Genomic DNA, 15,251 nt, shown 5'->3' on the forward strand with positions numbered 1-15,251 from the left:
AGTTTTTTGTTTTTTTTTAATGACAGAGTCTGGCTCTGTTTGTAAGGCTGGAGTGCAGTGGCACAATCTTGGGTCACTGCAACCTCCACCTCCCAGATTCACGTGATTCCCCTGCCTCAGCCTCCTGAGTAGCTGGGACTACAGGCACGTGCCACCATGCTTGGCTAATTTTTTTATTTTTGTATGTTAGTAGAGATGGGGTTTCACCATATTGGCCAAAATGATCTCGATCTCTCGACCTTGTGATCCACCTGCCCTGGCCTCCCAAAGTGCTGGGATTACAGGCCTAGGCCAGTGGGCCTGGCCTATATTGTTTTAATTAGCTGGGCATGGTGGCACAAGCCTGTAGTCCCAGCTACACAGGAGGCTGAGGCAGGAAAACTGCTTGAGCCCAGGAGGTCGAGGCTGTGGTGTGCCATGTTCATGCCACTGCACTCTAGGGCAACAGAGGCACATCCTGTCTCAAAAATGAAAGTGAGAGAAAGAGAGAGAGACATAGAAAGAGAAAAAGAGAGAAAAGAAGAATGAAAATAAAGGAAGGAAAGAAAGGAAAGGAAGGCCGGAAGGAAGGAAAGAAAGAAAAGAGAAAAGAAAAGCAAAAGTTTTAAAATGCTTTTGGGCCGGGCGCGGTGGCTCATGCCTGTAATCCTAGCACTTTGGGAGGCCGAGGCGGGCGGATCACCTGAGGTCAGGAGTTCAAGACCAGCCTGAACAACACAGAGAAACCCCGTCTCTACTAAAAATACAAAAAATTCGCCAAGCGTGGTGGTGAATGCCTGTCATCCCAGCTACTTGGGAGGCTGAGGTAGGTGAATCGCTTGAACCCGGGAGGTGGAGGTTGCAGTGAGCCGAGATTGTGCCATTGCACTCCAGACTGGGCAACAAGAGCGAAACTCCGTCTCAAAAAAAAAAAAATGCTTTTGGGCAGCATGAGTTTATATGTGTTATGCCTAGAATGTCTCAGTGTTCAAAAGTCCAAAGCAGTAAGTACAGTAAGTACAGCAGATGCCTTCTAAACCTACCTTCTCTTGACTGAGTCACTGCTTGAGGCTTTCTTTGCCCTCTGTGAAACCCACACCCTGATGTGGTTACCTGGCTGAACACTATCTGGTGGACGACTCTCCAGTTAGTTCAGCTATTTCTGCTTCTGCCTGATGAGGTGTATATTCACCACAACTCATCTGTGTTTGTTCACCAACTTGATTATGCCTGTTAAACTTGTTATTTTAATGATCCAGTCTAATTAGATAATGCATAAACTGATGAACTATGGGTGTGGAAAGAAAAAGAGGTGTTTCTATACAAAACAAGCCAAATGCTTGGACAAGACATCACGAAAGTGAGTTGCTATAAAAATTCCTGTCATATTAGGTGTGCTCAAGACAACTGTCAAAGTCTAGGGGAGAAAAAAACCATAAAAATCCAGAAGTCCTCTGCTCTCAAATTGTTTAACGAAGAACTTTAAGCTCTCACTCTGCTTACACAAAGCAAAACTAAAAATCATGGACAAAGCACTATGGGTGTGGTTTATAAAAGAAAATGCTGAATTGTGATCAGCAAACCCATAGTCACAGAGAAGTCTGTGGCCCTGTATAAAAAGGACGACAAAGAAGTATATATGTATGTGTTTTAAAGAATAACAAGTTGTTGGCTCGGTGTGGTGGCTCACGCTTATAATCTCAGCACTTTGGGAGGCTAAGGCAGGTGGATCACAAGGTCAGGAGTTCAAGACCAGCCTGGCCAAGATGGTGAAACCTAGTCTCTCCTAAAAATATAAAAGTTAGTTGGGCATGGTGGCAGGTGCCTGTAATCCCAGCTACTCAGGAGACTGAGGCAGAGAACTGCTTGAACCTGGGAGGCAGAGGTTGCAGTGAGCCGAGATCACGCCACTGTACTCCAGCCTGGGCAAAGAGACTGTCTCAAAAAAAAAAAAAAAAAAAAAAAAGAATAAGTTGTTTATGGCATGTAGAATTTTGAACCATTCTGTGGTTTGAGAGACCTTCTTGACCAGTCCTATTATGAATAAAATGAGTATAATCTTGTACTGTACTTAGAGGTCTTTCCTGCTAACGTATAGATGAAGAAACTAAAGACATGTAGCTCGTTCAAAATCACAGGAGGAAGCTGTGACTAGAAGTCAGTCAACCTGTCTACCTTACGTGGTGCCTTTCCTACAGCACACAGCACACCCCCAACTCACTGGGGCTGCTCACATGCACTTCCTGTCTCCAGTAATTAACAGCACAACCATGTTTGAATCACCTCTGAGCGTTTAAAAATATACACATTTTGGCTGGGCACAGTGGCTCACACCTGTAATCCCACCACTTTGGGAGGCCGAGGCAGGTGGACCACGTAAGGTCAGGAGTTCAAGACCAGCCTAACCAACATGGAGAAACCCCATCTCTACTAAAAATAGAAAATTAGCCAGGTGTGGTGGTGCATGCCTGTAATCCCAGCTACTTGGGAGGCTGAGACAGGAGAATCGCTTGAACCCGGAAGGTGGAGGTTGTGGTGAGCCGAGATGGCGCCATTGCACTCCAGCCTGGGAAACAAGAGCGAAACTCCACCTCAAAAAAAATTATACAAAATATTTAAAATGTGAATATATACGTTGTATAAGTGTATAAATAAACATATATTAAATATTATAATTAAATATATAAACATACTTATACTAAAGATATAACTTTAAAACATTAAATATTTAATATAAAATAGTGCTATAAAATACGTAGCTGCCCAATGGGATTTTCTGGCACCATGAGAGTGAAAGGATGACCATTTAATCATATTTCAAGAGCATCCCGCCTTGTTTTCAGTCCCATCCACCATGAAGGAGGTTTGAGTGTTCTCCTGGGAGGCCACCCAGGCTGGCTCATCCAGTGGTGGCCACTCCCTCGGGCACATTACCTCCTCCTTCTGGATGACGCTGATCCTGGTCTTGATGTAGGGGAAGGCATGCATGGTGGTCAGGACCGTGTTCCTTCTGTACTGCTCATGCAGCTCTCCCCGAGGCCGCCCCTCCAGGGTGAATGGGGTGGTGTACATGAACCTCCGAAGGTTGAAATTCTTCTCAAAGTATGTGACCCTGTCTTTCATCTCATACTCATCAAAGTAGGGCTCCACAAAAGTGATCTGTATGTAGGCCTGAGGGGGGAAAGGCAGGGAGGGAGAAGATGAGCGATTCTGCAAACAGCTGTCCCTGACACAATGGAGGGACCTGCTGGAACACAGCGCGCCAGCACCACCCAGCCCAGTGCAGCCTGAAGCAGTTCCTCCTCTCCACTTCCAAGGAGAGAAGGGACTGCACGGAGGGAGAGGGGACTGTGCCGTGGGGAGAGTCAGGGCCACTGGCCATACCTTCCTAGCAGAGCAAACTGATCCACAGTGGAAGCCTTGGTATGAGAGTTTGCCAACTGCTATTCAAAAGAGACAAACTTTCCTTTTCAGAATGACCATGACCACCTCATGGTTACGAGGAAGCATGATGGCCGCACTAAAGAAAACTAACAATATCAAGTGCTGGCAAGGATGGAGATCAGCTAGAGCCTCTCATACACGGAGGGTAGGAATGCAAAGTGCACAGCTACTTTACAGAAGAAGCTGATGGCCTCTTACGCAGTTAAATTGCACTATCATTGGACTGAGCAACCCCACTCCTACGTGTGTACGTGAGAGAAATAAAAGCTTATGTCCACACAAAAACCTGTACACAAATGTCTCCAGCAACTTTATTCATAACAGACAAAGACTTGAAACAACCCAGATGTCCCTCCATTGGGAAACTAACAAGCAAATGGTGGGGTAGTCACACAACAGAATATTACTCAGCAATGGAAAGGAATAAACTACTGCCACTGATTACCAATGGGCATGGGAATGATTTTGGAGTGGATCTCTTCTACATCTTGATTACGAAGGTGGTTACATGTGTTTGTCAAAACTCACAGAACTAAACTGAATTTTACTGCCTAGACCTCATTTAAGCACACACTCACATCATCCCCACCCTCAAACATAGAGCGAAGAAGTACTCATTAAAGAAGACAACCTCTCAGATAGAAAAAGTGACCACGCGTACAGATGCTGGGACGCTCACCCACTGAAAGGGATGGGTGGGGTCACTGACCTCAGACTGTAAATCATGATTTAGTATAATGAAATCTGGTTGTAATTCTGGGTTCAGACTCTCATTCCAAGCTCTCACAACCTACCCTGGGGATTTTTAAAAGATGGGAAAAAGGCATCTTGGGTCAGGGAGGTCACATCTTACACAGCTTGTGCCACGTACAGATCACTGTGGGCACACAGCCAACTCCATCTCCCAAATGTGTGTCTGAAGCTTAAACTCTTACCACAGTCACTGCTTTCAAGCTGGGCTAGGGAATGTGTCTTAAGTGAGAAAGTGTTCTGAAAGATGTAGAAAAACAAACCCTTCAATTTGGCCAATTCTTCCCCTCTTCCATTATCTTCCTCACACCCTGGAAGATGGAACTGGGCGTTTGGACTTTCCATTTTATAGGTTTGCTAGATGGTGAATGGTCCTCTGTCCCAGGGCCCTTAATAATACCTTGCACTTGCATTATTTCCAGTAACTTAGAAAGCTCGTTCATGGACATGTTTGCTTGTGAGTTGTGCTGAGCAGGCAGTATCAGCCTGTGGTATAATAAAGAATGTGTCTGGTCTTTGTCTCCATTTCCTAGCACAGAGCTTCAGAAACACTTGGAATTTCCTCAGTGATGGGTGCCTTTGTTATGCTAATGAGGTGACTCATGCTGGGCCCCTGGACAGCTTCAGGATGCCAAGTGGCCACCAAAAAGACCAATTCTGTGATTAGAGGGTAGGAACTGGATGACCTCTGAGAGAGAAGCGGGGCTGGAGATTGTGTTCAATCTGCCTACATAATGAAACCCCAACAAAATCTCTGGACACTGAGACTCGGTGGAGCTTCCTGGTTGGAGAACACACTGATGAGCCAGGAAGCCATAATAAGAGGCACAGAAATGGTGTGCATCCTTTATCATAAAACTCTGAGAGTAAATAGAGTACTTTTTGGAATTCTGTGAGTCATTGTAGTGAATTATTTAATCTAAGTGATGTTGTAGAAACTCCCAAATAATAATAATAATAATAATAATAATAATTAGTTTTATTTTCTCCTATTGTCAAGCTAACAGGTTCTAGAAACACCCAAATTTGTAGCTGGCTGATAAGAAGTGCAGGTGGCCTGGGGACCCCACTTGAAGCTGGCATCTGAAGAAGTCAGGGCAGTCTTGAGGAGGTCTGAGCCTTTAACCTGTGGGAGCTGATGCGACCTCCAGGGTTAGCATCAGAAGTGTACACCCAGTTTGGGGTGAAATGGAACATACCCTCTGGTGAAAGTGAGAAAACCCAAGCCCAAGCCCTTTTTATCATTCTGCCAACAGCACAGTGATCCTGTACTTGGCTGGAAGGAATACTTGAAGCCCTAAAGAAGGAATCCACCAAATGCTGTCAGTGAGAAATTCGCATCTTTTTCACATGTTTAAAATGGAGAGTTTAAAGGCTTTATAAAAAGGCAGTAAAGAGCAGTGCGTAAGAGTAGGGGTTTGGAAGCAACAGACCCCAAGTCTGAGTATTGGCTCTGTCAGTTGCATAACTTTGAAAGTTGCTTGATTCTTTTATGTCTCAGTTTTCTCATCTCCAAAATAGGAACAACAAAACCTACTTCCAAGGGCTGAAATAAAATAAAATGATGCAGGATGAAATAAAATGATGTATGTAAAGGGCCTAATGCAGTTCCAGATACACAGTGGGTGCTTAATAAGTGGTAGCTCCTATCATGATTCCTGCCTTTGAGTAATTTTTCTTTAACATCTGAGTTGAACTCTAGACAAAAAGGTTTGGCTGCATTTAAGTGACTTGGAGAGTCCAGATAGATGAGATCATTACATATCCTTGGGTAGAACGAAGGGATTTAGAGCCTGACCATCATTTTTTGTAAATTTTTTTATACCTTGTGAGGATCCAACTTGGTTTTGTCCACAGGAGTGGAGTCTTTAATCACTTCCACAAATTCTGCACCAAAACATTGACCGTAAAATGCCTAGGTAAGAAGAACCAATAGTTTATAAAGGTTATTTTAACATAAGGTAACTTTTTGTCTTCTTGGAAGTGAAATAAGTTTGGAACAAGTACAAGGTAGAACAATGCTCACTGATTATTGAGAGTCCCTGAGCTAATGAGCAAAGTTCAGCATTTCCTGAGACAAAAATAAAAATGGCACTGTCAACTGGTATATGCTTCTTTATAAGATGCATGCTTGGCCTCTAATTCAACTAACATCATTATATTTCCTGAGGCATCTCCTGGGTTACCACACTCTGCTTCTCACCTTCTGTACCCTGGGAACTTGGAGGTCACCAGGCTTCCCATATTGTGGCAAATCAGTGCACAAGAAGATAAAACATATACCTCTAATTCTAAGTAGGGGAAACAATACAGGGAATCAAGTGGCCTGGGGTCAATGGCTAGCTCTTTTTCTCATGTGCTAAACAACTTTGGGGCAACTCACCCAGCCACTCTGGACAATGGCTTCTTTGAATCAAGTAAGGATAAACCTTCTTGTCTTTTCTGGCATGGATGGAGAGTGTAAGAAGCCATTAGGCAACACAAGTGTTTGAAGTTTTACACTCATAGGAGGGTACAAATTCAAAGCAATGAAAGCCTAAGGAGTGAATCTTTGGTCAACTGTAAGCAGTTCAAGGGACCCCAGTCCTGCTTGGTAATTGCAGATTCTTTGTAAACAAACTTCTGTTCATCTAAATCCCCAAAAGTGCTTGAGAACGTTTTTTTTGGGGAGGCACCTTTGACTGAGTTCTTAGTGTTTGACACTTATAACCTGTGTTTCCTTTGTCCTGACCTTTCTCTAGGCTGTTTCTCTTTTTCTCCATGCTTTCAGCTTTGCCTCTAACAATATGCTACACTTTTCCGTCACATTATGTACCAAATGTCACTGGCAGGTTGGAGCTGGGCCGGCCACAGCCCATGGTATGGCTACTGCCGAGTAGCTCCACATCAGAATGACCCCAGATGGCATCCAGTGATACCTAAAGGATGGCCTCACTGTTGTCTAGGGCTGATTCAGTCATTTGGCCAGATGACTTCAAAGTCAAGATGATAATCTTCATGACGAAAAACTGTATTACTCTCTAACTACTATCAATAACTACTAACATTTGGAAAGGGTGATAAGAAAGCATGTGACCTTGATTGAATTTTGCACAGACTTGAAAATAAGTAATCACCATATAAAATTACAAACTATGAAAAGCATACACAGAATCTTCGGGAAAATCTATCAAAATCTTACATTACCTCATGATCTCATCTAATACCTTTCTACTTTGTCTTTTATAAATGCAAAGGGTAAAACTTTATGTAGAGATCAATGATGAATCCATAACTTTTTGCTTATTTATTTATTTTTGGTAATGACCCACTCTAACTTGTTTTTATAAAGAGTACAAGGTCAAGCACACAGAATCGCTTTTCTTACCTCCAGTCTGTGTGAGATCTCAGGAAGCTTGGTAATTGCAGGCTCTTTGTAAACAAATTCCTGTTCATCCAAATCCCCAAATTTGGATCCATAGAAACCAACCCGGAAGTAAGTTCCAAACATTCTCTTGTGATCCTGAGGAAAAATATAAAAACTTCTCCTTAGTTATGTAATCCTGAGGAGCCACTGAGTTGCAAAGGGCAGGGGTCTTTCATGGTGTCACAAAGCATTTTACTCCTGTGGCTGATATAAACAGAAATTACTCCTTAAAAAATTTTAATGTTTATGGAATAAACTTCAGAAATAACAACAAAAGAAATCCCATGAAAGATTTCTGGGCCTTCTTTTAAGTAAATTTGAAAGTTTCTCATATTTTCTGGTTATAAAGCAACTCAAACTGTATATTTTTCACATTAGGAATTCTGGTCCTCTGTTGGAGGAATTCCAGCCCTTTTCTGTTTGACAGGTGAGAGCAAAAGCATTGTGCTAAAGGTAAATTACTCCCTAGAGAGGAAGGACAGCCAAGCATCTATAGGACAGGGTCATCTGCCACCAGGTAACAGGACCTGCTAGCCAGGCTCCCCCCGCTACCTTGTTGACAATGCTGTCAAAGGTCCTCTGCAGCTTGCTGTGAGTCAAGGTCAGCTTCCGGAATTCTCGATGCGCTTCTAGGATGGGGATGACCAGCTTGTAGACCTCATTAACCGTCTCATATAAGCCTCCCTTGGAAAGAGGAGAAGAGCATCAGAGAGAATTTAATCCACTGGAAACTTAAGAAGAGCAACCAAAGGTCATTGTCTAAACAACATGCGGGAGAGTGAACTTATTGTTGTATCACAGTATTTCACAGGGCAAGAGGGATCTCTAAGCATTTCGGGGACAGCGGTAGCCTTCATGCTGAACTAGACAGCTCTGTAAGTAGTTCTGTATGGTGATAAGTAGGGAGAAGAGCTTTCGGGGGAAAAAAACCCAAAACACACTGGCTAGGTGTAGTGGCTCATGCCTGTAATTCCAATACTTTGGGAGGCCGAGGCAGGAGGATCACTTGAACCCAGAAGTTTAGACCATCCTAGACAACATAGGGAGACCCCATCTCTACATAAAATTAAGAAAATTAGCCAGGCATGGTAGCATGCTCCTGTAGTCCCAGTTACTTAGGAGGCTGAGGTGGGAGGATGGCTTGAGCCCAGGAGGTCAAGGCTGTAGTGAGCCAAAATGGCACCACTGCACTCCAGTCTGGGTGACAGGGCAAGACTCTGCCTTAAAAACAAAAACAAAAACAAAAAACAGGAGAGAAGTTTGGTAGCAGGGACTAATAGCAATTCAGAAAGGCAGTTTTAGTATATTTAGATTTCATCAGAGGTCCTCCTCTAGCCGGATGCTAAATGTATGATTCTAATTCATTTTCTGAATTAGATTAGTAGGACTCTAATTCATTTTCTGGAGTTTGAGGAGATATGAGAGTATATTAGACACTTTCTGAATCCTGAAAAGGAAAGCAGGAATAGAGAGAAGATAGTTAAAACAATAATTAAAATACATAAAATTGTAGAGAGCAAACTTGGAAGTAAAAACTAGAAAATAAGGATTAGTCTAGTATAGATGAAAACAAAATTGGATCAGCTAAATTATAGTGAAGTGTTGAATACTTTCTTGGCTTAAAATTTAAAAGAGGAGGGAGATTAATAAAAGAAAACAGGTCGGGCGTGGTGCTCACACCTGTAGTTCCAGCACTTTGGGAGGCCAAGGTCAGATCACCTGAAGCCAGGAGTTTGAGACCAGCCTGGCCAACAGGGTAAAACCCCATCTCCACTAAAAGTACAAGAAATTAGCCAAGTGTGGTGGTGCATGCCTGTAATCCCAGCTACTTGGGAGGCTGAGGCAGGAGAGTTTATTGAACCCTGGAGGCAGAGGCCATGACTGCACCACTGCACTCCAGCCTGGATGACAGAGTGAGACTCTGTCTCAAAAGAAAGAAAAGAAAAGAAAAAGAAAAAAGAAAAGAAGACAGAGTTTCCTCTTTGCCCTGAATCTCAATGACTTCATCTCTCTCTACATTTTTCCTAGTATATATACTAAGAGCATTTAGGTCCAGATTAAGTTAGAGGAGTCTCAGTGGTTCTTGTGCCCACATTTCTCTCAGCTGGTCCTGGTCTGTGATGATCCCACAGACTGCACAGTGGCTAGGAGGGAAGACACTATCTGTTTATTCCTTCTCTCTTCTCCTAGTGGTTGCTCCCCAGTTTTTTTCTCTCTGAGAGGAAAAATGAAGGAGTGAGAACATGCCTCATCATTTATTGTGTAACCCTGGGCAAGCCATTTCACCTCTCTGTGGCTTAGTTCCACCCCTATTAAATGGAAATAATACTGTGAAACTGCTGCCCAGCCAGTGAGCATGCAGTGAAGGCCAGATCAGCACTGTGATGAAAGGATGTCTCAGCTCCCTTAGGGAGCTCATGCAATTTGCATACATCCAAGTCCTCCCCAGGCCCATCCCCTGCCCTGCACACCCCGGCATGTGTCCTCGGGAAGTGGGGCTGACTGCTCTATTAAGACCAGGTGTTTCCTGCACCCCAAGTCCAGCTGGAGTGAGGGATGCCAGTCCCCAGGATGCCCTCTGGGCACTGACCGTGCTGAAGAGCTCTGAAGCCTGCTCCAGGAGGCCCACCAGGCCACTCTCAGTGAAATACTGGCCTATGCACACTCCATCCTCATCAGGCGATAGCGTGTCATCAGAGACCACAGACTCCTCCAGCACATTGCAAGAAATATTCTGAAACAGACCACAGTATAAGCCTGGAGAACAGGGCAGCCAGACTAGCAAGAGACCATAGGAACCCAGACTGGGGGAATGAGGAAGCTGGTGTTCAGATCTTTACCAACGCTGTGATTAAACTAGGTCTGCAGTTCTACCTCGGGAGTATCTGTCTGCCATTCATTTAGAAGGGGCGCACTGAGCGACTGGTCTTCAAACCTCACATTTTTCTTTTTAATCATTAGGAGATTTTGTATAGAGGATACTCACCTCAATGTCACAACAGCTGAGTTACTTTAGAGAAACAACCCTAAGGGACATATGGCTGGTGTCTTGGTTTTCAAAAGGCAAAGGCCAATTAACATTAACTAGACTCCCTGCTTCATCAACTGAGTGAACCTCTGGCTTCCAGTGGTGTTTTTCTGAAGAACGTTGCTATGTGGAGTTGACTTTCAGATAAATAGCCATGATACATGACAGCAGCAAGTGAGGCTGTCTTCATTAGGGAAGTTTTCACGGCACTGCAGCAGTTACTGTGTTCTTTTTCCCTGAAGATTTTGTACATGCATTTTCTCCTTTACATAAACCATTGAGTTTAGAGCCTCTAGCCGAGCATGCAGAAACCATGGTTAGGGTAAACCATGAGAAACTCAAGATATAAAATTTAGAGAGGTACTCACTTTTAGAGCCATGGAGGTACTGATCTTGTACCTGCTTGACCCTGACAGAGAGTGCCTCCTCACCCTAGCACTGGGTCTGGCAGTGAATATGTGACAGGTCAAGAGTCATTTTCTTTTTAGCTCACAGCTATGGAAGAAATGCATATGGAAAATTAAAGAAATGGGAAACCTTCCCAGCCTAGGGATTATAAATAGGTGGCACACATGCTACTCCTTCCTATTGCTATAATCATGGCAGGCATAACTAATCAACTGTAGCACTCTTACTCCAGAGCTTGGATATAGTCTTAAAATTCTTCAGTATAGTGCTCCAGTCAGCCACTACTAACTGATCAGAGTTGGCTTGTGAACTAAAAGCTGTCTGCCTTCTGGCCTGGTTAACAAGATCAAGTGAATCAACCTTAGCAATCAATGAGAACATGGTTGTCGTAGATAGCCCTATCCCTTCACATACAATACTGTAATGTAGTTTAGGAATATAGGAGGAGGCTCTCTAACCCTTTTGTGGCCAGCCTTTCTTCCAAACCTGGCCTATGTATTAAGATGTTTCTGTGAACTGGAGATAACAGAAGGTCCAGGAAATTCAGTTGAAAGCATTTAAAACCCAGGATATGAATGCTATTAGAATTGTATGCAATTTTCCACATGAGAGGAACAGATTTGAAGCTATGTAGCTTCATTAGCTGTAGTCAGAGGAAAAGGATTCTACAGACTTTCTTGGCTTCAGAATCAGGGAGGTACAAGTAACAGCAGTATCTAAGAATGTGTCCATATCTACAGCTGTGAAATAAATATTGTACTCTGGGACACAGAATTTCAGTGATCTCAGTTTCTTGGAATTCAGTGACCTCAAAGTTAGTTTTCTTTGCACAGATTTATTTATCTCTAGTTTGTAAATCTTTTCCAAAAGCTCAATTTCATTGGAGCAGAACAAGGTTGAAAATCAAAGCAAAAAGCATTTGCAAGATCAACACTGGACAGCTGTTGTCAATGCTGTCTAGAATTCTTCTTCTATAAAGTAAAGCATCCTGATTTCAGGGAAGAAATCACCTATAATTCCAGGTGTGGGCCTGTGCTCTGGCTCAGCCAATCAGAGCACTCATTTCTCTGGCCATTATGGCTGGTTCAGGGATGAGCACATGACCCAATCAGGATCAATAAGATGCACTAAGGCTTTCTCTGCAGCTGCTAGAAAGGAGGCATCTCTCTTCTCTCCTAGACTTGAACCTAGAGATGTACACCCAAACTGTGGTGTGGGAAGACTGTGAAGAATGAAGCTGACACAAAAGATGGCAGAGATGGGAAGTGGTGATGACACTGAGCTCTGCTGACATCGTTTGCGCCCCTAGGTCCAGTATGGCAGGTGCTACTCCAGGCTCACATCGCTTATACAGGCTGACAAATTCCATTTTTACCTTCTGTCAGTCTGGGTTGGGTGTTCTTTCACTTGCCAGCTACATTTCCAAATTGATTTGGTATGTCCCATTTGAGAGAAAAAGAATTCACTCATACACATTAATGTAATTTGGCTTCTCTTCTGTAGCTGAGAACACTTAACTCAATGTGTCCTGTATATCATGAAGGCTTCACACTGCAGTTTCTTCTGCCTTCCTTTTCTCCTTCTTCATCCTTCCCTGACCCTCAGGGCCTGGACCACAAATGCTCACAACATCTTGTGCCTCTTTATAACAGTATTTCTCATTATTATAACTAAATAAAGAATGGGATAATTAGTTATATGGTGTCTCTCTGGTTAGAATGTAACATTCATGAGGACAGGATAAGGATCCAATAAATACTCTCTAAAAGAAGGAATCAATGAGTAAAGATATGTGAACAGATAGAGCTGTATCCCCATGTTGGGATAATGTGAAATATTTCTGTTGACTGTATAATAATGATTCTGTCTCACTTTGGCATGTCATTCTTAGCAAATCAATTGAATTCTAGGTAAAATTATGACAGTAAGGCTTAGTAAATATAAAAGTCAATAATGAAATGCAGTTGATATTTAAGTAATAAATGTTAGATAAAATATAGTCACAGGAAAAAGGCATAAAAGAATTATAAAATAGTAAATGAAACAATATCAAGTGCTAAACCTTACAATTACCTGGGAATTGAAGGAGTGGTACTATAATATTTATTCTTGATAATATCTAACGACTAAAATAAATTTGAGAAAAGCAGATACATCTAAAATAACTTTTATAACTTTCTTGTACACTTTTATGTGATTTAAAATCAAGTATTAGTTTTATGCTTTTGGATGAGATTTAATTATCACCTTTTATAACAAACATTTCTGAATTAAGAAGAAAATTCATTTTCCAAGCATGAAATCACAGAAACTATTTTTGTTCTTGAGGACCATAAGAAAGGAGGAGCTATTCATAGGAGGCAATACCCAGCTTTGCAGTGTTCTGGGAAACCAGAAGCTCCTGGCTCCACCAGCCTTGTTTCGGTGACTTATTCTCTAAGCCTGGGAAAGCTACTTTGAATTGTTCTTTCTTTCTGGTTCATACAACATCACAAAATTGTGTTGAAGAACAATAATGAGAACAAAGCTTTTCATAAAGTCAGTCATGTAAACTCGAACAAGAATAATACAAACCCTTGTAAATGACTTCGTGAGTCTGGCTTGAAAAACACTCTATTACTGTAGCTATATTGTTCATGGTTTCAGGGATGGGCATCTCCAAAAATTACGTCTCTTACAAAAGAAATACCCAACATTGTGTTTTTTTCTCTCTCTCTAAAGCCTGTATCAAACTATTCAATAAGAACACTGTAAATGGCCACTGAGCATCCCCAACTGAATCAGCTTTTAGGTCTGGCAGACAATTTCTCTTTGCCAAGTGGGGGTAATTTTCAGCTTATCCTAAGAAGGTACTGATTCAGCCTTTTGTTTCCCTTCTCAAGTGAGTTTGATTTTTTCTTGATTTTGGATTGGAGAGTGGGCCCCTACAAAGTCAGAGAGTGGAATCAAATGAATGGGCCAGGAGGGAAATCATTTATCCAGTGTTTTCCAAACTTTCACAGATGTCACTATACTATGTCAACTACATGTCACTGAAAAAGAGTTTAAATGACCTCAGAAAAATTGCTCTCTCAGTTCTCTCATCTGTAAAGTGGGAGTAATAATGCCTTCCCTATCTACCTGCTTCACAGCTTTATGGGGAAGTTCAAATGAAGCCATGCATGTGAAAGTGTCTGCAAATGTCTCCTAAAGTGCTATTGACTCTAGGTGCCATTATTGTAAACAACAATTAAAAAGGCAAAAACCAACAATGATGGAAAAGCAATAAGAAGAGGCAAATATAATGTATGAACTTGGAATTTTTCAACCTTAGCACTACAGACATTTGGGGCCAGATACTTCTTTGTCGAGGGATCTCTCTTATAGCAGAACGTTTAGCAGCGTCCCTCACTTCTACCAGTCAGATGCCAGAAGCACCTACCCACCCATCCCCATTGTGATAACAAAAATGTATCTTGACATTGCCACACATCCTGAGGCTGGGGGACAAAATCGCCCAGGTGAAACACTTCCCAGAGAACCACTGCTCTAAGGGAAAAGCTGCACACATCCCACCTGGAAGCTGACACTGCCCACAGGCAGGTAGCTGTGGTCCTCCAGCATGCTCAGATACTCGGCCACTAAGGCAGCGGCGTGCACCAGGCACATGGCGGCCTCCGTGTAGCACTTCCTCTTGGTGTGTTTCTCTGCCATGTTCTGGAGCCAGGTCAGCCGCAGATCAGGAGATGCCTGGTAACTCTTGGCAATTCTGAAGACAGATTGAAAAGTAGTTTCGAGGACAATGGGTTAATCACACTGTTCTACTGTGCGTGACCTTTTCTTTTTTTCTCCCCAAGCGTTCCCCGTACCCCTCCACCTAAGATTTCACCCTACATTTCCAGAAAATGAGAGAGAAAGAAACATATATTAGTCCCTTGATTTTTATTCCATGTTTAAGGTGTGCTGACCTCCAAGAAATAGTACTTAGTAAAAGCCTTATGGGGAAAAAATACCTGATAACATGATGTCTATTTTAATGGCTCTCAGGCAATTTTCTGCCTTTTCTTTTGTTTCTCTCAAAATAAAACAGAAGACAAAAGTACTGCCCTTTGTATGACGGTGCATCAGAACAATTTTGCCTCTGTAAGTAATTTTTCCCGAACAAGGACTGGAAGACCCAGTTTTAAACTAAAGTATAAAAAATGATTTCTAAAGTAAAACTTTATGTGTTATGTCTGAATATAATTGGAAGAAAAC

The 15,251-nt window shown here is 42.4% G+C and overlaps 1 protein-coding gene across 8 annotated transcripts in view; it reads right to left on the reverse strand.

Moving 5' to 3' along the window:
- DOCK8 (dedicator of cytokinesis 8) overlaps positions 1–15,251 on the reverse strand; it is a 242,801-nt gene that overhangs the window by 18,298 nt on the left and 209,252 nt on the right. For 7 of the 8 annotated variants that reach the window (XM_064361489.1, XM_064361488.1, XM_064361493.1 and 4 more), the window contains 6 exons: positions 14,571–14,763; positions 10,170–10,313; positions 8,132–8,263; positions 7,541–7,675; positions 5,999–6,088; positions 2,914–3,150 (listed from right to left, as the gene is read on the reverse strand). In XM_064361489.1, coding sequence (XP_064217559.1) covers positions 2,914–3,150; positions 5,999–6,088; positions 7,541–7,675; positions 8,132–8,263; positions 10,170–10,313; positions 14,571–14,763 — 931 coding nt within the window. The other variant, XM_064361495.1, reaches the window with a different exon arrangement.

This window comes from Aotus nancymaae, unplaced genomic scaffold (assembly GCF_030222135.1).
Source record: "Aotus nancymaae isolate 86718 unplaced genomic scaffold, 86718_ANA_hifiasm-v0.15.2.pri h1tg000041l, whole genome shotgun sequence".
NCBI lineage: Eukaryota > Metazoa > Chordata > Mammalia > Primates > Aotidae > Aotus > Aotus nancymaae.